This window comes from Palaemon carinicauda, chromosome 16 (assembly GCF_036898095.1).
Source record: "Palaemon carinicauda isolate YSFRI2023 chromosome 16, ASM3689809v2, whole genome shotgun sequence".
Classification (NCBI taxonomy): Eukaryota; Metazoa; Arthropoda; class Malacostraca; order Decapoda; family Palaemonidae; genus Palaemon; species Palaemon carinicauda.
The window spans coordinates 27974551-28000997 of NC_090740.1; the positions used below are offsets into that span (position 1 = coordinate 27974551).

General features: G+C 45.8%; 1 protein-coding gene across 8 annotated transcripts in view; it reads left to right on the forward strand.

Moving 5' to 3' along the window:
- The window catches only part of mv (lysosomal-trafficking regulator mauve), a 388598-nt gene that overhangs the window by 25332 nt on the left and 336819 nt on the right, over window positions 1-26447 (forward strand). For all 8 annotated transcript variants that reach the window (XM_068389706.1, XM_068389704.1, XM_068389709.1 and 5 more), the window contains exon 2: window positions 18671-18756. In XM_068389706.1, coding sequence (XP_068245807.1) covers window positions 18691-18756 — 66 coding nt within the window. In that variant the 5' untranslated portion in view covers window positions 18671-18690. The remainder of the gene's footprint in view (window positions 1-18670; window positions 18757-26447) is intronic.

Consider the following 26447-nt stretch of genomic DNA (forward strand, 5'->3'; position numbering starts at 1 on the left):
CCCGCCTCATTCCCAGCATTCGCCTCAGGATGAGATCCCTTCAGTGGCGGCTGAAGTCCCGATGGAGTCAAGGTATCGACTCCCCGGACATCCTGATCCCTATGGGATCGGCGGAACAGTCGGACCTGGTGTGGTGGGTGGCGGAAGAGAATCTACGAAAGGGAGTGGATCTTCTCGTCTCCCCCCCAGATTTGATGTTGTTTTCGGACGCGTCAAACAAAGGGTGGGGGGCCCACGTACTGAACCACAGGGCCTCCGGCCTGTGGTCAGAATCAGAAAAGTACCTTCACATAAACCTAATGGAGATGAAGGCTGTCTTTCTGGGCCTTCAAGAGTTCCATCAAGTCCTGGCGGGTCACTCCGTAGTGGTGATAAGCGACAACACCACGGTAGTGGCATACATCAACAAGCAGGGAGGTACCTTTTCGGAACTACTATCCCATCTTGCAGTAGAGATCCTGAGATGGTCCGAGGTCCACTCGATATCACTTACAGCTTGCTTCATTCCAGGCAAGAGGAATGTGCTCGCCGACAGTCTGAGCCGAACGACGCAGATAGTGAGTACCGAGTGGTCTTTGGATCCTCTGATAGCCAACAAAGTCCTGACTTTGTGGGGTTCCCCGACTGTGGATCTGTTCGCTACAGCGTTGAACACCAAGCTTCCGCTGTACTGCTCTCCAGTCCCGGACCCCAAGGCTCTCTGGCAGGATGCCTTCCAACAACGGTGGGACAACGTCGACCTGTACGCCTTTCCCCCGTTCTGTCTGATGAGGAGGGTCCTCAACAAGACCAGAATATCGGTCAATTTCTCGATAACTTTGATAGCTCCACTGTGGCATCACGCGGAGTGGTTTCCAGACCTTCTACTACTCCTCACGGAGATCCCGAGGGAACTCCCTCCACGTCGCGAGCTACTCAAACAACCACACTCCAACATCTTCCACAAAGCCGTAGCTTCGCTTCGACTTCACGCCTGGAGACTATCCAGTATCTCTTCAAAGAGAGAGGCTTTTTGCAACAAGTTGCGGAAAGAATGTCTGGTCACCTGCGCCGGTTATCCGCAGGAGTCTACCAGGCGAAGTGGCGAGTTTTCTGTGGTTGGTGTCGTGGAAGGGGTATCTCTCCCCTCGATGCCACTCTACCAGCAATAGCGGAGTTCCTTGTGTATCTGCGGGAAGAAATGCGCCTTTCAGTCTCGGCAGTGAAAGGCTATCGCTCAGCCTTAAGTCTTGCCTTCAGGCTCAAAGGAATTGACATTTCCTCCTCGCTGGAACTGTCCCTGCTCATACGAAGTTATGAACTTACCTGCCCTCAGTCTGAAGTGAGACCTCCTCCTTGAAACGTGGTTCGAGTCCTCAGGTCTCTTAAGAGGCCTCCCTACGAACCATTACGCCAGGCCTCGGATCGCCACCTTACCTGGAAGACAGTGTTCCTGCTAGCTTTGGCCTCGGCCAAGCGAGTTGGCGAGCTACATGGTCTCTCATACGACGTTGCCCATTCAAGGGGATGGGGGGAGGTGACGTTCAGCTTCTTCCCTGAGTTTGTTGCCAAGACTCAGAACCCGGGAGTGCAGGACCCTAGGTTTGACTCTTTCCAGGTCTCGAGTCTTCGTTCTGTAACAAATGACCCTGATCATCTCCTACTGTGCCCAGTTAGGAGTCTGAGGTTGTATCTGAAGAGAACAGCTGCAGTCCGGCCCCAGGTGCGAGCCTTGTTTGTTAGCACCGGGCCAACGAAGAAGAGGGTCACCAAGAACACCATCTCGGCCTGGATCCGTAATGTAATCCACCTGGCCTTGAGTTCTGACCCTCCCCCGTCACGATGCCCTTGGGCGCACGATGTCAGGGCGTAGCTGCGTCCCTGGCCTTCAAGAAGAACTTTTCTGTGACGCAGGTCCTGCAAGCCGGGGTCTGGAAGCGTCAGACTACCTTCACGGCCCACTACCTGCAAGACGTGACCCACAGGAGGCTCGATACGTTTTCTATCGGCCCTGTGGTGGCTGCACAACAGCTGGTCTAACCTCAGGCTCTTAATTGGACAAGTAACAGAGGGTTGAGGGCATTGTTACCCAGTTTTAGTCTGTGTGAATGAAAAGATCTGTCTGGCCCTTTTCTTTTCTTCATCCTCTCCTCCCTTGGAGAAAAACAGCATCCTGGTTCTTTGCACAGCTGACCTCGAACCTCTGCAGGTAAGCCATGCTTCCTTGTGTTCCTAGTATTAGCTTATAATACTGTCATGTCCCCATACCCTGACGAGGTGGTATTGGGTCGTCCTAGCCTAGATTTCCTTATTAAGGACTCCAGGTCAACTTCCTAGGACGTGTCACTGCTCACCTTCACACACAGCTTACGTAGGCCGCAGAAGTTCCTGACTGCCTGCGAGGTGCAGGGTCCCCGATCCTGGAGTTGCTTTATGAACTCAGGGTCGGGGACCCCGGGCAAGCCAAAGCCAGTATGGCAGGGGACTTACCTCCCTTCCTAAGGGTTGAGTCACCCCATGTAAATAGCGTGGCTTGTATTCAGTAAAGGAACAAATGACAAATTCGTAGATAATTTGTATTTTTCTTAACGATACAAACCTAGCCATTTACAGTTATGTGCCCGCCAGCCCTGTCCCCCAAGATAAGTCCTACCTCTAAGTAAAGTGGCCGAATCACCGGTGTGTGAGGGTGGAGGGGTAGCGAGCTCTCCCCCCCCCCCCCCGCTAACTAGCGGTGGGGTAGGAAACCCTCGTTAAAACTTTATGGCTCGACATCGGCTGCGCCGAAGTAATTACCCCATGTAAATAACTAGGTTTGTATCGTTAGGAAAAATACAAATTATCTACGAATATGTCATGTTATGTGTGAGTAGTGGGTGTAAGACACGAATGGCAAAAGCTTCACTTGACCCCCATTCTCTCTGTGTTGCTTGCAGAGGTAAAGAGTGTGATTTGGGGGATCGCTGTGATGAATGTGTTCTGCTACCTGAGCATGAATGGATTGAGTTTGACAGGTATAGACGTAAACTCAAAAGGGATAGATTGAGTCGAAGTTCTTCTCGTTCCTCTAAAGACTTTCCCTCTTCCCATGTCATTAACCCTATTCCTTCCCCTGTAGTGGTAGATCCTGATCCCGCTACTGCAACTAATAATGAGCCGTCTCTTAAAGGTATGTTAGTTGCGATTCAAGCGCTGAGCGCTAAAGTGGAATCTCTTGCGGCGGACAGAACCCAGCTGATGTCCGACTTAAGACAGTTAAAGGGTGAAAGTGCAGTGAAGTTAGTGCAGTGGAGGGTGCGCCTGCTCACGTCTGTTGTCCTCCTAGTCCTAGACCTCTTCCAAGCTCCCCAACCCTTGGGAGAAGGAATGTCGAATGGCGAAAGGAGACGAGAGGCTTTAAAACATGAGCAGACGTCCCCTCGAACATACCTGTGGGTGCTTCCCAGGACGTTCACCCTCACCAATGGAAAGGTGAGGTTAAATGTTTCTCGTCATCTTCGGATGACGCTTTGCCTAAAAGAGGCTGGAAGCTTGCTTCCAGACCTCTTAAGAGGACCTTTGATAAGGCCTACCAACGTCCTGCTAGTTCGCGGCCTGGATGTAGTCATTGGGATACACCAGAGTCGTTTGACAGTCCGATTAAATGTCCTTATAGGATGTTGGATGCTTCCAAGGATCCTATGCAGTCAGGACTAGGCTTAACCTCAATTCAGGCGCCCACGCAGCCTTCGGACTGGTTTTCACCTTCCAGGCGCTCTGTCCCCCGGAGCAATGAGGAGAACGTTGTGGTGTCATCACCGTTTTCACAACGTTCAGATCCTAATTTTGTGATGTTAAAAGAGATGCAAAGCAGGCTCTCGTCATTCGTGCAGAACTACCAGCGTAGCGACAAACCTCAAACTGACAAACGTGACAGTTATTGTCTGGATCGAGACAGCGAGCAGGCTGCTCTGCACGTTTCGAAACTTCCTGTAGGACGTGTTCTCGAACGTAACCTTGAACGCACGGTGGTTCTTGATGTCTAACGCCCTCATAGTCGAGGCTCTAAGCTTCCTGCTAGCCTTCCCAAACGTCCTTTAGGACGTGATCGTGAATGATCACCTAAGTCCGCTGCTGACCGCCTCAATATAGAACGCGAACGACCTTACAAGCGCAACGAGATCCTTCGGTCAGATCGTGTGCTCGAACGTCCTGCAAAGAGACGTTGAATGTCCTGTTAAACAGGTTTTCAAACGTCCTTCGAAACAAGCTGCTGAACGTTCTGAGAAACAGACTGCCGTTCGTCCTACGAAACAGGCTGTTGAACGTCCTTTGAAGCAGGCTGCCGAACATCCTGCGAAACAGGCTGCCGAACGTCCTACGGAACAGGCTGCCGAACGTCCTGCAAAACAGGCTGTCGAACGCCCTAGATTTCAGGACGCCTTTCACTCCTCAAGTTATTTTAGTGAACGTCCTCCAGGTCGTTTTTCCGAACGGAAAACAACCGAACAGGTCGCTGAACAGCAAGCGGTTCGCAGCACTGAACGCTTGTTAGGAAGCGACGGCAAGCGCCTTTCAGGATACGATCATGAACATCCTACCCCTTACCATATTTCAGATGTTAGTCTGGATTATGACGATGAGGATCACTCTTTCTAAGACGACATTAACACAATTCAAGTTCACAAACTCTTTGACTCCGATCGAGTTATTAGCGAACGTTTGGCTGAGCCGCAAGCATTAAGCCCGCTTGATATTATTCGTAATGATCCTGTTTCTATTGCTTTTGGAACTCAGGATATTTTTGAAAAGGAGGGGGATAATACTGCTCTCAACACTGTTGCTCCCGAAGGAACGTTACCAGAAAAGGACATAGAAGGCCAGCTTTCTCCTATGGAGTTTGAGGAAGTGTTGGAAGACGAGGACTCTTTCTTTTCGTCATTCTGCCGACTTGAAAAAACTGATGAAAGTTTTTACTGAGGAGTTCTCAGACTTCTTTGTGCCTTTGGCTCCTCGTTCCCCACTGTCTGAGTTTACTCTTGGGAAGGCCTCTAAGAAGGCTTGCTTTACCAAGATGGTGTTGTCACATTCATCTAAGAGGGCTCTGAAACTGATGGGTGACTGGTTGCAGTCTAGGAAAGCCTTAGGAAAAGCAGCTTTCTCTTTTCCTCCAGCTAGACTGGCCTCCAGGTCTAGTATATGGTACGAGACAGGAGAAGTTCTCGGCTTGGGGATTCCTGCCTCTGGCAAGGGAGATTTCTCAAGCCTTGTAGATGCTCCTCGTCGGTCGGCCATGAGGAAGACCAAGATCTTCTGGTCTACATCGGAAATGGACCACCTGCTCAAGGGCATATTTAGAGCCTTCGAAGTCTTTAACTTCTTAGACTGGGGTCTTGGAGCTTTGGGTAAAAAAGTCGCTACTTTTAAAGAGGGGGATACTTCTGCCCTAGTCCATTTGATGTCTTGCATGGACAAGGCTTTGCGGGATGGATCCAACGAGTTAGCAGCGCTCTTTTCGGCAGGCATCCTTAAGAAAAGGGATCAGTTATGCTCGTTTCTTTCTCTGGGAGTTACTCCCTTCCAGAAATCCGAGCTGTTGTATGCGCCTCTTTCTCCCTTGTTGTTCCCACAAGAACTGATTAAGGAGATATCGGCAGCCGTGGCTCAAAAAGCTACTCAAGGTCTTGTCTCTAAGGCAGCCAGAAAAGTTCTTCCATCCTCATTTACCAGTCGCAAGCCTAAGGAAGAAACTTTTCCCAAGTTTTCTCAGCCCTTTCGAGGGAGATCTTCCAGCAGGGGTAGCTCCAAACCTGATGCTAGAAGTAATAAGAGAAGAGGCTTCAGAGCAGGGCGAAGCAGAGTCTGACTGCTTTCGCCTTCAGGCAGTAGGGGCCAGACTACTCAACTTCTGGCAAGCATGGGAGAGGAGAGGATCAGATCAGTGGTCTATACAGATCTTGAAGGAGGGTTACAAGATCCCCTTTCAAGGGAATCCTCCTTTGGTCTTTGTTCCTGTGGATCTCTCTCCCAGATACAGAGAGGAGGCAAAGAGACAAGCTCTAACTACCCAAGTCTCTCTCATGTTGGAAAAGGGGGCCATAGAGAAGGTACAGGATATTTGTTCACCAGGCTTTTACAACCGCCTGTTCCTTGTACCCAAGAACTCGGAGGGGATGGCGTCCAGTCCTGGACGTGAGTGCGCTGAACAAGTTTTTCCAGAAGATGAAGTTCTCTATGGAGACTTCGAAATCAGTTCTAGCCGCAGTAAGGAAGGGCGACTGGATGGTCTCTTTAGACCTCCAGGACGCCTACTTCCACATCCCTATCCATCCGAGCTTCAGGCCTTACCTAAGGTTTGTCTTCAAGGGAGAAGTCTTCCAATTTCGAGCCCTATGCTTCGGCCTCTGCACAGCACCACAGGTCTTTACGAAGCTTATACTAAATGTAGCGAAAATCCTCCATTCAAGGGGCATAAGAGTCTCCCTGTATCTCGACGACTGGCTTCTCAGAGCTCACTCATACGATCACTGCATGAAGGATCTTCACACAACATTGAACTTGTCGAAAGAACTGGGTCTCCTTGTCAACAAAGAAAAGTCTCTCTTGATTCCATCTCAAGAGATTCTCTATTTGGGAATGACGATTCGGAGTCAGATTTTCGGGCTTTTCCGTCTCCCTTAAGGATGGACCAAGCCAAATTGAAACTCCAATCGTTTCTAAGCAAGAATTTTATTCAGCAAGGAAGTGGATGAGCCTAGTAGGAACCCTCTCCTACTTAGAACAATTTGTTCCCCTAGGAAGACTGAACCTTCATTCTCTCCAGTTCCATCTCAACAGCCATTGGAACAAGGAGAAGGATCTAGAAACGATGTCCATTCCGATTACGAACTCCATCAAAGACTGCCTTCGGTGGTGGGACGAACCGAACAAGTTCCAGGAAGGTCTTGACCTATCACAAAAGAACCCAGACCTTGTGTTATGCTCCGACGCCTCGGACTCAGGATGGGGAGCAACCCTAAACAAATTGGAAGTTTCGTGACATTGGTCAGAGAACCAGAAGAACTTGCAGATAAATCACAAGGAATTGTTGGCAGTTCTATTAGCCCTCAAAAGTTTCGAGGAATTAGTCACCAACAAAGTGGTTCAGGTCAATGCAGACAACACGACGGCATTGGCTTACATTGCCAAGCAGGGGGGGACTCACTCGATATCTCTGTACGAGATGGCAAAGAATCTCCTTTTATGGGCAAGCGAGAGAAACGTTATCCTTCTCACAAGGTTCATACAAGGGGAGAAAAACGTAGTGGCAGACAGCCTCAGCAGAAGAGGTCAGATCCTATCGACAGAGTGAACGGTCCACCTTCAGGTTTGCAAGAGCCTGTGGCGTCTTTGGTGTCGTCCATGCATAGATCTCTTTGCAACCTCAAAGACAGAGGTTAAAGGCGTATTGCTCCCCTGTGCCGTATCCAGAAGCAGTCCACATAGACGTGTTTCTTTTGGATTGGTCCAACCTAGATCTGTACGCCTTCCCACCATACAAGATCCCATACAAAGTGGTACAGAAATTTGTAACATCCAAAGGGACCAGAATGACCCTAGTGGCCCCCTTTTGGCCGTCAAGAGAATGGTTCACAGAGGTACTGGAATGGATGGTTGACACTCCAAGAATACTTCCATTAATAGTACAAGAGATCTACTCAGACAACCCCACTTGGAAAGATTCCATCAAAATCTCCACGTTCTTCAGCTGACTGCCTTCAGACTATCGAAAGACTCACTAGATCTAGAGGCTTTTCGAAGGAGGCAGCTCAAGCCATTGCAAGAGCAAGGATAACTTCAACTATTAAAGTTTATCAATCCAAGTGGGAGGTCTTTAGAGAGTGGTGTAGAGTCAACTCTCTTTCCTCATCCAGTACCTCTGTAGCCCAAATTGCGGACTTCCTGCTCCACCTTCGAAGGAAGTGGAACTTCTCCTCCTCGACTATTAAAGGATATAGAAGTATGTTAGCAACTTTGTTCAGGCATAGAAACCTAGATCTTTCTAACAACAAGGATCTGCAAGAACTTCTTAAGTCTTTTGAGACTACAAAACAACGAAACCAAGATTCACCAGCCTGGAATCTGGATATTGTTTTGAAGTATCTTATGAGCAACAGGTTTGAGCCACTGGGCTCAACTTCTATGAAAGACCTTACTATGAAGACTTTATTTTTGGTTAGTCTCGAAACAGCCAAAAGAGTGAGTGAAATACATGCGTTTAGCAAAAACGTTGGATTTCGTGATGGTAAAGCTGTCTGTGCCTTACAATTAGGCTTTTTTGCCAAAAACGAACGCCCTTCTCAACCTTGGCCCAAAGCGTTCGAGATTCCGAATCTTACGGATTTGGTTGGCGAAGAAGTAGAAAGTGTCTTATGCCCAGTAAGAGCTCTGAGATGTTACTTGGATAGAACGAAAGATTTACGAGGCAGTTCTGAAGCTTTATGGTGCTCGGTCAAAAAGCCCTCATTACAAATGTCAAAAAATGCCTTGTCATTTTTTATCAGGCTTTTGATTAAGGAAGCACATATTCATTGTAATGAATCAGACCTTGGTCTTTTAAAGGTCAAGACTCATGAAGTCAAAGCAGTAGCAATGTCGGCAGCATTCAGACAGAATAGATCATTGCAAAGCATAATGGACACAACCATCTGGAGGAGCAAATCTGTGTTCGCTTCATATTATTTGAAAGGTGTTCAGACTCGTCACAAGGACTGCTACACTCTGGGTCCATTCGTAGCAGCGAGTGCAGTAGTGGGTGAAGGATTCACCACTATGTTCCCATAATCCCAATAACCTTTTCTTCTCTTGGTACTTTTAATTTTTTTTATGGTTGTTTGTGGAGATTGTGTCAGTCTTCCATAATCTTTGATTTTGTCAGGTGGTCAAATTTGTTCCTTGAGAGCACCCGGAACTGGTTATTGGAGGAGGTTCTGTCATAATGAGGTATATACACCGGTTTGACAGTCCCTATGAGATCTTCAGCCCCCTGGGAGGACCGCTGGATCTCATAAGGCTAGCAGACATAATGAGGCAGAGTATCATTGAAGTCAGCTTCCTTATCAGGTACGAACCCTTAAGTTTGTTTTAATTAACTCTTAAGCAGAATTCCAGATATACTAGTTGTCTCTAACCCTCCACCAAAGGTGTTAATCAGCTATATATATAACTACCGGGTAAGTCTTATTTTTAAAATGGTATTTTTATTATGAAATAAATTTTTGAACATACTTACCTGGTAGTTATATATAGTTTAAGTCCCACCCTCCTCCCCTCTAAGAGACTAGAGGCATGGAATATGAGGGTTCCTGGAATGGTTCCCAGGTACCTCGCTAGGGCGCAGGGGTGGTACACCTGGCTATCCAATTGGCGATTGGCGCGAGTTTTGAATTTTCTGCTGTGACGTTAGAGACGTAAGCTATATATATAACTACCGGGTAAGTATGTTAAAAAAAATTTTTTATAATGAAAATTCCATTTTAGTCTGTGTAAAATTGCATTCAGTATATTTTTTGTAATTTGACTCATTAAGCTGATAATCCTAAATAAATTACATTCTACTGCTACAGGTTTCTTGGATATTGCTATGAAAATTGATTCATTCATCTCTTTTGGAATGTACACTGAGAGATGTATATATGCTTAGAAAACTGCAATTTTTCTTATTCCAAAATCCCCACTTCCTGATATAATTTAAATTTTCACGTCATTAACTGGGATTTTTCCTATTCGAAATTTCTAATAGATGGTTTAGCCCATCGGCGGAGACAGTTTACTGGGGTGTGGCTGATGCAGTACTCTTGCACCTTCTTGGAGCCACATCTGAGAGTTAAGTGGTGTATCCACGACAAAGTATATGTAGCTTAACCTTTTGCGAGTGGCTGCTACACATTCTTAGGAACTATGCATACTGGCCACCCCATATTATTATTATTATTACTAGCTAAGCTACAACCCTAGTTGGAAAAGCAGGGTGCTATAAGCCCAGAGGCTCCAATGGGGAAAATAGCCCAGTGAGGAAAGGAAAAAAGGAAAATAGAATATTCTAAGAAGAGTAACAACATAAAAATAAATAAATAAACTCATGGAAATTTGATTTGTTCCGTAACTTAAATGCAAACCATGCTATTTAATATGGGTAATTACTTTCGGCGTAGCTGAAATGACGAGCCATTAGAATTTTAACGAGGGTTTACTACCCCACCACTAGTTACCGGGGGGTATGGAGGGTAGCTTGCTACCCCCCCCCCCCACCCCCACACACACACCTGTGCTGAGCTCACTTTGCTCTCGGCTCGGGTGGTAGTCGGATGTGTCTGCTGTCACCTTTGCCTTCTTTGACAGCCATTACTAATCTGTTGTTTGCTTTTTCTTTGACAGAGTGTGTGTGAAGTTGGCCTCTGCGATGCGTAAGTGTCCCGGTTTACCTGACCGCCCTTGTGGTACCTATATGTCGGCGTTCGAAACGGAGCCCCACACCTTGTGTCCTTACTGTAGGGACCAACGGTGTGATAAGAGTAATGTATGTGGTGAGTGCAGGGAGGTAAACCACCCAGTGGGAGAGGTTTTCCCGGCGCCGGAAGAAGTAGTCCAGGGGGGATATTTCTCCTTCGAAGGTTTCTTTGAAAGGAGAAAATCCCAAGGGTTCTTCTTCCGCGCCCCAAACCTCCTCTGAAGCTCCCACTCGATCGGTTTCTTCCGAGAAACTGTCGAGTGGTAGCGTAGGCCACAGTTCTGTTGACCGATCTCGGGGTTTGGGAGAGGGAGTTGCCTCCCATAGCGAGGCAGCTCCTCCTCCTCCCCCGGGGGAGGATTTAAATGTAAATGTAAATGTGACTAATAATGATTTGTTGCAGCTTTGAGCTTCCTTGGGGCTTGAGAGTTCGCCCTCCAAGGAAACCTTGTTTGACATGATCAGGTTGGGGGCAGCTGTCAAACAATCGCCGACTTTAGCAGAGGTTGATCCTCTGTCTATCGTCGATGTTGTGGCAGAGGCTTCCGATAAGTTGTGTCAAACCTCTGCTCCTGATGTTGCTGATGTAGCTGAAGGCTTAGTTCCCCCATCCGAACATCTTTCGAGGGAGGAACTAAGTCCAACGGTCTCTCCTGCCGGTGATTCTCCCCCTCGGGCGAGTTTCCTCACAGAGACTCCTCTTCGGAGGATTGCTGATGGTCAGCCTGCTGACCCCACGGCCCCCAGAGGGCATATAAGGCGTAAAGCCCGCCTTCCTCTTCGCCGTAGAGGCCTTCCTTCACCTCACAAGGGTGTTAGGAGGCGCTTCTTCGGTTCATCATCGCCGCAGTCCGCCGCAGAGGAACCTCGCTGTCGTTCGCCGACTCTACCAGCTACATCCCTGGACCTCTCCGCAGATCGATCGCGATCTCCTTCGGTGGAATGTCGTCCTTGCAAAGGACACGCCGACCTTCCACCCGCCAGACCTGCTGACGTGCCGTTGCCGTTTCTGGCCGCTGATGCGCTGTGGGCACCTACTCACCCTGTTTTTAAACGGGCAACGGTCCTTTCAGGGCACAAGGGACTTTTACACAAAAGTGTGTCTAAGTCCCTTACGCGCCAGGTATCCCCTGCGCGCCATTGTTCACCTGCGCGCAATTGCTCGCAAGCGCTTGCCAGCTGCTGTTAATCCTGTTATAGCGCGCCAGTGCTCACCTGTGTGCTAGTGCTTACCTGCGCGCCCATGGTGTCCTGCGCGCCCATGGTCTCCTGCTCGCCAGCGCTCTCCTACGCGCCAACGATCTTCTGATCTGGGCGCAAAGGGGAAGATAACCTCTTCCCCTGCTCGCCAGCGCTCTCCAATGCGACATCAAACGCCTACGCGCCATCGGATCCCGCCTGCTTGCCATCCTTCACCTGCACGCCATCGCGCAGTCATCGACGCGCGCCCTGCGCGCCCACCTTTTCTTCCAGATGTACGCCCTCATGCGCACCCGCACGCAAGGGATATATCTCCTGCGCATGCGCCCAACGTTATTGCCCTCACGGGTCCTTCGGATCCTGCGCGCGCGAATAATCGCCTTCGTGCGCTCTAGAGCTCATTCAGCCTGCTGCGCGCCCTCTGCAATCTCCGGAACACGCCCCTGCGCGCCCGCGCGCCCTCGCCCTCGCGTGAACAATCGCCCACGTGCAATCCAGGCAAAATTCTATCGGGCGACCCCCAGTGCGACCCCCAGTGCGACCCCACATGCGATCCCACATGCGATCCTGCAGGACGCCGCGGGCCAGGTAATTGTCATCACGTTCCCCCCCCCCCGCAAACGCAGAACAGCGCGCCCGCCGGGAGGGAGGGAGAACTCCGGATAGGTCCAGGGACTTTTCTCCTTCTTCCTTTCAGGCAGACCCTACTTTGGTAACTCCTAGGGATCGTACGATCCCCTTCCCTTCAGAAGGAGTGTCTGACAGCACAGCTGTCAGTCGGCAGCCCTGGTTTGGGTCCCTTGACAGAGCGGTCATTCAGGCTTTTAAGCCTGTTCTCATTGAGCTGGGCCACAAATCAGTGGCAGCTTCGACTCCCCTGAAGAGGAAGAGAGGAGTAGCTGACGTGGTGACTTCTCCAAGGGCGAAGCTGACTCCTCGGAAGTCTTTGAGGAAGGCCTCCTCCCCCCCTCAGACTTTCTCTCCCTCCCCTCCGGACGAAGATTTCCCGACCTCAGGGGACTTACGGGAGGTAAGGCGTTCCCCCATCGCACCAATGAGGGAAACCCCACCTCGCGTAGAGAAGTGTTCTCGTGTAGGGGTGGAGAAGAGCCTCCCACCATCACTGTTGGAGTCCTGCATCCCTCCCAGGAGGGAGTCAAAGGACTCCAAGACTTTATCGAAGTCGTCCTCAAGGATTAGACCAGAGCCAGCCAAGCCCTCGTGGAACGTCCACGAGTCCCCCCAAGAAGAGCCTTCGGGGACAGGAGACTTCGCTGCCAGCCCTTCAGGAGGAGAGCTACAGGAGTCAGAGCATGCGTTCTGGCAGGTTCTGACCCTTATGAGGAATCTCAATGGGTTCGCGGATCCAGAGATTCTCGTGAGGGCAAGGATACGGTCTTGGACCGAGTCTTTGGTACTCAAAAACCCTCTAAGGCTAGCGCGGCTTTGCCCTGTCCCAAGGGGTTTAAAGTGCCAGAGATAAGGTGGAAGGCCAGCTCTCCGAGCTTGCCTCCTCCAGCCGATCCAGCGCCGGTAACAAACTCCTCCCGCCTCCTCGTGTCCATCAGAGGAAGTACTTTGACATCATGGAGGAGACTTGTTTAGCTCTTCCCTTACACCACTCTTTGGAAGAGCTTACCAGGGGAGGCCCTCCAGAGAGAGACTCCAACCGGCAAGTGTCTTTCTCGGCTACAGAGATCCTTAGCCAGGAGAAGGTGGCGAAGTGTGCCATGCAGGCATCTTCGTGGCTGGACATCTGGCTAGGGTCTCTGGGCATCCAGTTACGATCTGAGGACTTGTCCAAAGAGAGTACCAGAAGGCCATGGAGACCTTTCTACTTTCAGGCACTCGTACCATCGAGTTTCTAGCCCACCAAGTCTCGAACTTGTGGGCTAATACCATCTTGAAGCGTCGAGATGCGGTGTCTGAGAGATTCCACCAGAAAGTCCCCTGTACCGAGATCAGCAGGCTCAGACATTCTTCCATCTTGGGGAAGAATTTGTTTGAGCCTAAGGACGTGGAGCAGGCGGCTGAGAGGTGGAGGAAGTCCAACCAGGACTCTCTCCTACATAGGGCTTTAACATCGAAGCCCTATAAACCTCCAGCAACCCTGCAACCACGTCCGACCAAGACGACGAAACCGGCAGCTGCAGCAAAGACAACGGTGTCGAAGCCCTTTCCTGTCAAGGACAAGAAAGGCAAAAAGTCCTCCAGGGGAGGAAAGAATCCTTGAGGGAGTGGCCGAGGCTGCAAACGCTAGGATTGGCAGTCCCCCTGCATGTCCACCAGTGGGGGGATGCCTACAAAGTTGCGCAAACAGGTGGCAGCAACTCGGGGCCGATTCCTGGACGATTTCCGTAATCAGTCTAGGATATCGCGTCCCGTTCACAACATCTCTACCTCCCCTGACAGCGAATCCAGTGTCGTTGAGCTCCCATGCCATGGGATCGGCAAGGGGGCAAGCCCTTCGGGCAGAAGTCGAGACCATGTTGAAGAAGGGCGCTCTCCAAGAGGTCGTCGACGGGTCCCCAGGCTTCTTCAGTCAACTCTTTCTTGTAAAGAAGGTGTCTGGAGGCTGGAGACCAGTCATCGACCTCTCAGCTCTGAACAGGTTTGTCAAGCAGATCCCGTTCAGCATGGAGACGGCAGACACGGTCAGACTTGCAGTGAGACTGCAAGACTTCATGTGTACAGTGGACCTGAAGGATGGGTACTTCCAGATCCCAGTCCATCCGTCTTCAAGGAAGTACTTAAGATTCAGCCTAGACAACAAGATCTACCAGTTCAATGTGCTGTGTTTCGGTCTCTCCACAGCACCTCAGGTTTTCACCATTGTGTTCACCTCATATCGTCGTAGGCACACAGGATCGGCATCCGTAGCCTCCGTTATCTGGACGACTGGCTGATCCTAGCAGACTCGGAGTCAGCCCTTCTTCGACACAAAGACAAACTTCTGGGACTTTGCCAAGATTTGGGGATCATGGTAAATCTCGAGAAGTCTTCTCTGCTTCCTACTCAAAGACTGGTATATCTAGGCATGATCATAGACACCAATCTCCACAAAGCCTTCCCATCAGACGACAGGATAGCAAGGCAGAGGAAGGTCGCGAGTCCTTTCCTCAGACGAGAAGAGCTCCCAGCCCAATCGTGGTTACGTCTCCTCGGTCACCTCTCATCCTTGGCCCGTCTAGTTCCCAACATTCGCGTCAGAATGAGATCTCTGCAATAGCGACTCAAGTACCGGTGGAATCAAAGTGGCGAGTTTTCTGTGGTTGGGGTCTTGGAAGGGGTATCTCTCCACTCGATGCCACTATTCCAGCAATAGCAGAGTTCTTCGTGTATTTGCGAGAAGAAATGGGCCTTTCAGTCTCGGCAGTGAAAGGCTATCGCTCAGCCTTAAGTCTAGCCTTCAGGCTCAAAGGAGTGGACATTTCTTCTTCGCTGGAACTTTCCCTACTCATACGAAGTTATGAACTTACCTGCCCTCAGTCGGAAGTGAGACCTCCTCCATGGAACGTGGTTCGAGTTCTCAGGTCTCTTAAGAGACCTCCCTACGAACCATTACGCCAGGCTTCAGATCGCCACCTGACTTGGAAGACGGTGTTCCTGCTAGCTTTGGCCTTGGCCAAGCGAGTCAGTGAACTTCATGGTCTCTCGTATGACATCGCCCATTCAAGGGGATGGGGGGAGGTAACGTTCAGATTCGTTCCTGAGTTCGTTGCTAAGACTCAGAATCGGGAAGTGCTGTACCCTCGGTTCTACTCTTTCCAGATCTCGAGTCTTCGTTCTGTAACAGATGACCCAGACCATCTCCTACTATGCCTAGTAAGGAGTCTTAGGCTAAATCTCAAAAGAACGGCCGCAGTTCGTCCCCAAGTGCAGGCATTGTTTGTGAGCACTGGGAGAACAAAGAGGAGGGTACCAAGAATACTATCTCAGCATGGATTCGTAGGGTGATCCATCATTCCCTGAATCCCGACCCTCCTCCGTCACGTCGCCCTAGAGCACTTGATGTTAGGGGCGTAGCTACGTTCCTGGCCTTAAAAAAACTTCTCAGTGACGCAGGTTCTACAAGTAGGGGTGTGGAAGCGTCAGACAACCTTCACAGCCCACTACCTGCAAGACATGACCCACAGGAGGCTCGATACGTTCTCTATCGGCCCTGTGATGGCTGCACAACAGCTGGTTTAAACCTCAGCTCCTTAATGGACAAGTAGCAGAAGGTTGAGGGCATTGTTACCCGGTTTTATTCTGCATGAATGAAAAGGTTTGTCTGGCCCTTATTCTTTTCTTCATCCTCCCCTCTCTTGGGAAGAGCAGCATCCTGGGTTCACTGCACAGCTGACCTTGAACCACTACAGGTAAACCATGTCTCCTTGTGTTCCCAGTATTAAGCTAATACTGTCACGTCTCCATACCCTGACGAGGTGGTTTTGGGAGAGTCCTAGCCTAAAGTATCCATCTAAAGGACTACAGGTCAACTTCCTAGGACGAGTCAATCTTCAAACCTTCACACACAGTTTACGTAGGCCGCAGCCCTTGCGCAGCAAGGTGCTAGCGAGGTGCAGGGACTCCTTATTGTTGAGTGCTGACACACTCAGATACTGAGTCCCCGGGCAAAGCCAAAAGCCAGTACTGGCCGGGACTTACCACCCTTCCTAAGGGGTGAGTCACCATTATTAAATAACGTGGATTGTATTTCAGTTACGGAACAAATGACAAATTTGTAGGTAATTTGTATTTTTCCTAACTATACAAACCTTAGCTATTTAATCAAACTTGCCCACCAGACCTATCCCCCGTGAAGTCCTTCCTCTAAGCAAAGTGAGCTCAGCACAGGTGGGTGTGGGGGGGGGGGGGGGTAGCAAGCTACCCTCCCTACCCTCCGCTAACTTGCGGTGGGGTAGTAAACCCTCGTTAAAATTCTAATGGCTCGTCATTTCAGCTACGCCAAAAGTAATTACCCATATTAAATAGCTAAGGTTTGTATAGTTAGGAAAAATACAAATTACCTACGAATTTGTCATATTTGTTCACTAGTAACCTACACTTACTCTACAGTATATGTATTATTCACAAATAGTATGTACTCTGTACAGTACTTACAGTGATGTATTTTATTAACACAGTTAATCCTATCCACTTCATTGCAGTGGCACATCACTAATGTGAAAGTTTCAATAAATATATCAAAATGTAAAAGGAATACTGTACAGTTTTCTGTAGATGCACTTGTCAAATGTATTGGCTTGTTTGAGCTTTTTGTGGATGTGTAACTGTTTGATGTTCTTTAGATAAAATATGTTCAGTTTATTGTTTGGGTAAAATATATGAGTAGGTGTGTGTGTTATTTTATATGCTTATGTGCATCATATCTGGCAGTTTATATTGTAAATGTACTACAGTCTCTCTCTCTCTCTCTCTCTCTCTCTCTCTCTCTCTCTCTCTCTCTCTCTCTCTCTCTCTCTCTCTCTCTCTCTCTTTTTTCTTTAGTAATAATATACATATAACTTACCTATCAATATATTAACCTAAGGTGAATGACAGCTAATCCATTTTGATTTGACTTATTAGTCATTTGTTACACTTCACATGTCGTATTTTTTTCTTGACATTTGAACAAAAGTAATTTTACATAATCTTAATATAGTACTTTATGATGTATTTTTTGCATCATGTCTTTTTGCATCATGTCTTTTTGCATGTTTTTCCTCATAACCCATGACACTACAGTACATATTGCACCTAGTATAAAAGGTGGACAAGCTTTGATAAAAAAGAATTTTACTTGTCGCTTGTAGACATACTTTTGGAGACAGTTACTTTCCTTGTTAAGTACCCAGGTAGTTGGGAATAGCAGTGTTCTATCATTGGCCTTGTTCATTTATTTATTATATTATATTGCATGCAAATACAATTTGCTGTATGTGTACTGCTTTTGAAGTTAATTGTACAGTATTTAATAAGTATTGGATATATTTTAGTTGATCGTAACTAAATTCAAAAGGCATGTTAGTATGGCTTAATTATAATTGGTTCTATTTTCTCATATCTATTCTCTTTCTTGAGGAATTAAGTATGGTATTATAATAAGCGATTTTATATAGATTTTATAAACAAATTTTAAATGTAGTTGAATTGTGTATTTAGCCATTTTATAGAATGGTTTTGTAATGCCATTGCTGTTGATGACTTGGCATTTTGCCAATTTACCATTTACAAATCGTAATGAGATGATAAACCTTTTGTAGTAATCTACTGTCATGGGTCATGACTAGCAGTTTTTTTGTGTCATTTAGATACTGGTGTGACAAAAGAAACTGCTGCACCTGATCATTGTCTGTTCTTAGGGATTAAGGTTGCCAAGTAAATCTTAGCTTCTTCCACTCCCTCAGTTTCTTCTTTACCTGTGTTGTAGAAGGACATTGTGTAGTGGGTACCCTTCTACGCTAGTATAGTTTTAATACTTGGATATTCCTTTGTGTCATTAAAGTGTTTCTGGAGGACTTATTTGAGTGTTTTGTAGGACCCTTCTCATTTGTGGAATACTGCGTGTGTTTCTTTACTCTTCAGATTACCAGGTGTGTTATATTTGCCAAATACTTACAACAGTTACCTGTGGCTGTTAACTCTGGATATCCATATAATCATGAGGAATATGACAAAAATAATTGTTTTCAATTTTTTAGTTGAAGACACTTGCCTTAAAATTAAATTGATTTTTTTCTCATGGCTTTATTTAAAGTATTTTGTTTTGTTAGTGTTTGACAGAGAGTCAAGTGGAGTTTTTAGTGAAAGAAATTACATGGTTATATACTCGGAAGGTTTTCATAGTTCTATGGTGTATGAGTACATTACAGATTTCAAATATAATTAGGTTTGATTAAATGTATTGCTTTTTAAAGGGGATGTAATGGTCAAACTCTGACTAAAGATTTTTTAATTCACAAAAGAAGTGTAGCTGAAGTATCATAACATGCTTTTCTTTGTGATTATACAATATATTTCTTTTAACATTTCCAGGGCTAAGATATGAGAGAAGGATGAGTGACCAGAGATTGCAGGAGACCTGGACCTCCTTTGCACAGACTCGGTCGTCAGATGTGTTGGTAAGTAAGAAGGATACGTAGCCTTCTGGTTTGATTGTTAAATCCCAGGAATGATTTGTTTAACTGCTTTTTTTTATTGAGATTGAAGTCTTATTCTTAGATAAAGCAAATCATGAGTAGAAAGGATTAAAATGATTTGTGCTGTAGGAGTCATAGATATTTCTATTATTTTGTAGTGTACAATGCTTGATGTAATTTACCCCAAAACATCAGTAGAACGATCACTCCAATTTTAGTAACTCTTTTTATTCAATCCTACTGTAGTTCGAGAATATTTTCTAAGCTAGAATGGGAATTTCTTGTTTATTAAAGGATGAGAGTTCCCCTCAAGTGAGTTAACATTCAAAATCTCTTGTAATGAGAGAACTGTTGTGTTTGGTCTCTTACTTACTGGCATAATTGTCTTATGTTAATGAAAAATGTTGGAATTCATAGCATGTTCCTTAAAAGAAGAGCTTCGGCCAAAGTAAAGAGAAGGAATGCTTTGCCATGATGTGTAAGACCCTTTATTCCCACTTTGTTCCCACTGAAAATATGGAACAAGCAAGTAAACAATGTCCCCTCCCAGCCACTGCCATTTTGACTTCACTTTCTTCTCCTGGCTGTAGCCTTGGCTAGATGCATTGTATTATGATACTGTAGTTTAGCTAGGAATTGGTGCAATATAAAATAAGTAAATTTACTTCTTTTAGGAATAATAAAGGTTTGTCTTTTAAATTGGTTAAGCCATGATATTATGCAGAATGTAGGGTTGTGGTGGCCTATTTGAAACATCCCTGCCTTATGTTCTCTGGACTGGGGTCTGAGTCACACTCAGACTCTTTGGTTTCTCTAGTGTCTGCAACTTCACCATCCTTGTGAGCTAAGGATGGGGTGTTTTTGGAAGCCTACAGGTCTACCCGGTGAGTCCTCGGCATCCATTACCTGGTCCCCCTACTCCTAGCTTGGGTGGAGAGGGGTCATGAGTGCTGATCATATGTAATATGGACAGTCTCTAGGGCATTGCCCTGCTTTCTAGGGCATTATCACTTGTCCCTTGTCTCTGCCAGTCATGAGTGGCCTTGAAGGCTTTAAGTAAGCTACTGTTGGCAAAAATGTATCCTTATTCGAAATGCTTAGCTTATTAAGTACTTTTATGTTGCTTAGTCAATATACAGAGTGTACATGTTTGTTAGAGGACCATATGGCAGTTTAAAGGTATAAAGGCTACTCATGAATAGCAGAGGCAAGGGACAGTGACATTGCCTAACAAGAAGGACAATGCCTTTGGGACTGACCATACAGTATATACATAGATTAACACCCAAGTCCCTTTCCAACTAAGTCCCTCTCCACCCAAGCTCCTCTCCACCCAAGCTAGGACCAGGAAGGGACAGGCAATGGCTGCAGGTAGACCTATAGGCTCCTCCAAACCCTCCATCCTTAACTCATAAGGATGGTGGGATGGTGAGGTTGTAGCCACTAAAGGAACTAATGATTTTGAGTGTGACTTGAACCCCAGTCTGGTGATCACCAGGTAGGGACGTTACCATTAAGCCATTAAGCCACCACAACCCTAAAGTTAACTGAAACCAGAGTGAAAAAAATGGAAGCTAAGCGTAAGAAAAGGGGAAGAATTATTGTATTGGTATGGGGTCAGGTTCCTGGGCTTCCCTTTCCTTGCTGCCCTTTAGTCTATTTCTCCCCATATAGACTATCTTCCCATATAGACTAGGTTAGTGGTTTGAAGATTCAAAATATGGAAGTATTTTTATAGATAATTTGAATAGGGATCTTAGGCTGGAATTTTTTTTTTTTTCTTTATAATCTCTTCAATCATACTGTATATAACAGAACTTTATTTATTGCATAAGCATTATTGTAGATCTAATAAGGTTTCAAATAATTTTCATTTACTTCTCCCCCCTTTACTGAATAAAGATACAGTGAACCCTCGTTTATCGCGGTAGATAGGTTCCAGTCGCGGCCGCGATAGGTGAAAATCCGCGAAGTAGTGACACCATATTTACCTATTTATTCAACATGTATATTCAGACTTTTAAAACCTTCCCTTGTACGTGGTACTGTTAACAAACTACCCTTTAATGTACAGAACACTTAATGCATGTACTACAGTACCCTAAACTAAAACAGGCACAAATATTAAAGGTGATTTTATATCATGCATTTCCTAAACATGCTAAAAAGCACGATAAAAAATGGCAACCAATGTTTTGTTTACATCTATCTCTGATCATAATGTAGAAACAAACTGGAGGTAGAGCTTTGCTTATTACCCAGACATATTTCCCATACTTTTCCCTTAGAACTACATCACATCTTCCTACTTTAGATATATATATATGTATATATATATATATATATATGTGTGTATGTATATATATATATATGTATGTATGTGTGTGTGTATATATGTATATATATATTTATATGTATACACATATACATACCTACATATGTACATAAATACATGCATACATACATGTATATATATATATATGTATGTATATATATATATATATATATATATATATATATATATATATATATATATATATATATATATATATATATATATATATATTACTGTATGTATATGGGTTATGGAAAAAATCCGCGAAGTGGTGAATCCGCGATGGTCGAACCGCGAAGTAGCGAGGGTTCACTGTATATAGTACCAGTCTTCTAAGCAGAACATATGTATATTTCTGCTATGTTTTTTCTTTGGGACAGGTCTTGTTAGTAACCTGTTCAGAGAATTTTTCTGTTTTGGATGTGTCTGTTAGTGTTAATTCCCTGAAAAGTAGGAAAGTTATTCTCTAGTATATAAGAAATAGTTTCTCACCCATTGGATATCCTCAAGGAATACAGAAACATACAATGAAAGACTTCAAGTGTCTTCACGAACACCCTTCCTGTATCATCTCTTGGGCGAACAACTTTTTTTTTTTAAAGAAACTGGAAGAATGTGGGCATGCTTCACAGACAACCCATAAGTTGAAGGAACACGATTCCTTGCACTCATTCTCAATTGAGGGGAATATGTTGACAATCAACCGGTACATAGTTCAGTAAGTGAGAAAGACTCATCTCTAAGAACATGAGGGTATGAGCGCTGAAGTTCCCAATTCAGGACTGTGAACCACAGGGTTAAGCCGTGATCAATTTAATACCCTTTGAGGAGTTATCTTAAGAGGGACAAGCACAGAACAGATAGTCTCTGCAGGGATGTTGTCACAGGGCATATCACATTATCTGTACTGCCCACCTGCTCACAGAGACATTCTCCAGACCATCAAAAGGTGTTTTTCCAATAGGACAGAGTGAACCCTCCTGAGGTACAGGGAATAGCCCAGACACTGAAGGTGAGCACTGGTTCTAGGGAAGCCCTTAGGGGTAGCAGTTCTAGAGGCATAAAAGACACTATGAAAGATGGACTCCTTGACTTGTTAAGGAAAAAAGAGAGACAATGATCCCTATAGGTCCGGATCAAGGGCCTACACCGGCAAAGGCAGAAAATCCTGAAACTAAAGTTACCTTTGATAAGGTTTTATCCCTGATCAGGGAACATGATAACCAAAGGGAAGCCTTGTGAAAGTGGTGAAAAGAGGCAAAATTGCCTTTGACGGGCACTTTGGTGCCGTTCGGGGGTTCAAAACCTTCATTGATGCTTTTGGTCAAAACTGGCCAAAGAACCGATTGACGGCATCAACGACCAGAGTGCAAGGCCTAAAAACTCTGTTAGAGCAAGTAAACCCTTTAGGATCCTACTCCCAGCTCTCTCCCTTCAGAGGGGGTTCTACGTTCCTGAGTTATCGAGCCCTTATCACCTCCCAATCGATGTGGGTATCTTCACGGTGACCCTCTGCATTTCGGTAGAGAGCTTGGTCATTGAGAGCTCGATATGTATTATGGATATAATTATAGATATATCATAGATATACAGTAGATTGATACTATACATACTGTATTTATTTATATATTTTATTCCAAGTATGATATGGAGGATATAAATATTGAGGAAGATAGAATAAATTGAAAAAAATTTTCATATTAGAATTCATTACAGTATTTTAATACTTGCCCACATTCTAGTAGGGTCAGAAATAAAGTAGAGAGTCTCATAAACAAATAGTAATTATTTATATCGGTCAGCGATAAGGTGGAGAAACCTTGACGGGCTAGTTGAAATCTAAGAAAACTCTCGCTTTGTTTCTCATCACTAATCTTGATCTGTTGTTGTAGGTGGTTTGGTCCTTCTGGCCATACATGTGCACTAGAAGCCCTGCATCCCTTAATTTAAGCTTGTCCTGGAAGCATGTTACGTGATTGTATGGAAGTATTGAAAGGAGAAAATTTGTTATGACTACTGTACAACTTTTGCTCTATGCATGAATGTGTATGAAATATAAACATTGAAATTTTTCAATATTAAACTTACCCGATAATCATGTAGCTGTCAACTCCGTTGCCCGACAGAATTCTACGGGAGGGATACGCCAGCTATCACTATACTAGAAGGGGGTGTACTCACAAGCGCCACCTGTGGCCAGGTACTACAGTACTTGTTGTTGACGCCACCTCACTTTTTCCTCTGTCGTGCTTCCGGCAAGACGTTCTTGGATACGCTTATGATTTTGGAGTATTGTTCACGGTTTGGTGAAGTATTTCTCTAAAATTTGCAGCTATTCGCTATACTGGAAACTTCTATATTAGCTTAGTTAGCTTTTGGAATTAATTTGATTAATTATGGTGACGAAGAGAGTATGAACTCTCTTTCACCTTTAAATGGCCAACCCTTCCCTTAGACGGAAGTGTTGGTGTCTAAGAGAGTATAGACTCTCTTTCTTAATTTTGCTTAACAAAAGTTATAGATTTATTTTATATCTCTCCGCCTCTTATAGGCCTCTTCGATTAACTTCCTTTTATTATAAACTTATTAAAATTAATTTTTATATTTGTTTATATTCGACCTTCCTAATAGTAGGCGGTCTTTTCTTGGTACCGAAGTTAATTAACATTGAGCCCGTCATTTCGGTTTTACCTGTTAACATATTATGCTATTTTAATGTCTTTGAAAGAATTTCTTTGATAGTCTCGTACTGTTTTCAAAGTTGAACTAACGTTTTGTTTTGTCTCTGCAGTTGTTGACGTTCAGAACGTTCAACTTGCGCTCTATCGTTACGATAGAGAAAGAATTTTCACGGTTTCACGTTGCAGTAAGAGTAACCGTGTCTAGCGTTTTGTTCATTCTTTCTTAACTTAATGGTTTTAATCCTAATAAAGGAACTTTTCATTTTGGGAAATATTTCAGTTTTTTCCTTTAACAATAATATGTTTTAACGATATATATGATTGGGCTCTTCTCTCAGGTTCTAAGTCAAGAGAGAGAGAGAGAGAGAGATAGAGACGGAGGGAGAAAGAGGAGGATAAACGTTTCATTCAAGCGAGTAACGTTGTTATCGTTTTTGCTCTTCTCCCTAGTCTCTTTAGGGGAAGAAGGTAAACGTTTCTAGAGTGATCTAGTGTTTAGTCTCTTTCCAGCCACTGAATTATTTATCTTTCATTAGATTTTTCTGTTACATTGTAATTCTGTTTTCGCAATTACTAACTTTTGAGAAAGGATAGAATTGCGTGTTTCAGGTACAAACCACTTAAAGTTTCGAGTTCAGTGAAATAAGTGCAAACAGAAAATCAAAGTGATAAGTGATTAGCGCAAAGTGTGTCAGTGTTGTGCGTGAGGGTACTTCTGTGCGCGCCAGTCGTCCTTCCAGTCCGGGACCTCTTGCAAGCTCCCAAGCCCAGGGGAGAAGCAATGTCGAAGGGCAAAAGGGTTCAGCAGGCCTTGATCGGCGCACAGAAGTATCCTCGGTGGTTGCGGGCGTGTCTTACCGAGACCGTCACTCCCACCCGCAGACGATTGAGCCCTTATTTTGCTCGTCTGCAGAAGAAATTTAGGGGAGAAAACGCTGGTCTCAGGTCTCAAGACCTCTTAAACGTAAAGTCCAGACCTATGCCAGACGTACGAAGTTAGAGTTCAACAACCCGGATGCAGTCATTGGGTTAGCTCTGACTCTCCTCAGTCATCAGTTGAATGCACTCCGCCTAAGAGGAGTAAGGTTCTGCCGCAACAGATCTCTGCTGTTAAGGCTTTACCTCAGCAGACCTTAGTGTCTGCCGACCCCAAGTTGACTCTACTGCAGTCCATGCAGTCACAACTTTCGGTCTTGATGCGTGAGTGTCGGGCTGAGAAGGTTGCGCCTCCGCCTGCGCTCGCTCCGCCTGCGCTCGCTCCGCCTGCGCTCGCTCCGCCTGCGCTCCCTCCGCCTGCGCTCGCTCCGCCTGCGCTCGCTCCGCCTGCGCTCGCTCCGCCTGACCGCAGTACCGCCTGCCAGGCGTACGATGTTGAGCCACGTTATGAGTTTACTGATCCCAGTGGTGTGCAGCTCCCTCCGCCTTCCTTAAGGCAACCTCAGCAATGGGAACAGGAGGCTTATACCTCTCTTCCTCCGCTTCCACTTGCTGTTCCACCAGTGAGGCAACACTCGCTTGAGGTACAACAACCTCTCCCATCCATGAGTCAGTCTCCTCAGCTCTCGCTGCAGCGAGCTCAACCCTCCTCAAGGCAAGCACCTCAACACCTTAGCCTTGCGCCTCAGGAGCCTCAACTTGCGAGACTTTTACTGCGTTCTGCGCAGCCACTACCTTTTCGCTCTCAGCTCACACCGCAGGAACCTCAACTCGTTCCTCAGGAACTTGCTACTGCGCATCCGCCAACCACTCGGCAAGCGCAACCCTTGAGTTCAGCCACTCATGCCAGGAGTCAGCCTCCTCCACCCATGCGCCTACCTTCTGCTACTTCCTTTGATCAGCCTTTGCAGACTGAGCCTCAGGTGTTCCCTCAACAGAGTCTTGAAGAGGAAACCACAACTATTGTTGTTCCAGCTCGTTCTGACTCTGCTGTTCAGCATACCTTACCTCCATTTTCAAACATTATGATAATGGAGGTTATTTGTATTACTTATAAAAATATATTTGTATTCCTTGCAATATATTTTTAACAATATCGCAAAATATGGCAAAAATATGAATCATGAGTTATGAATGTAAGGTAAATATTATGTTGATATTAAAACCCCATGCAAGCATGCATAAAGCACTCTAGCACTGGTCATGGAATTTCTGAGAAATGTTAAACGCCATGCACACGCTCTGCTTACCTTACAGCATGCTCTACATACAGCATGCTCTGCTTACAGCATGCTCTGCATACAACATGCTCTGCATACAGCATGCTCTGCATTCAGCATGCTCTGCATACAACATGCTCTACATACAGCATGCTCTGCATACAGCATGCTCTGCATACAACATGCTCTGCATACAGCATGCTCTGCATTCAGCATGCTCTGCATACAACATGCTCTGCATACAGCATGCTCTGCATTCAGCATGCTCTGCATACAACATGCTCTACATACAGCATGCTCTGCATACAGCATACTCTGCATACAACATGCTCTGCATACCTTACCGCATGCTTCTCAGTCACACATCTTTGGTTGTTGCCAACTCACTAGACTGTCAAGCAGTTTCATAACGTTGCCTTCTAGTCTGCTGCTTTTGCACCAGTGAAACCCTCACTGAGAGAACTTAGCTTTTCTAGGATATGGTCCCTGTAGATGAGAAAG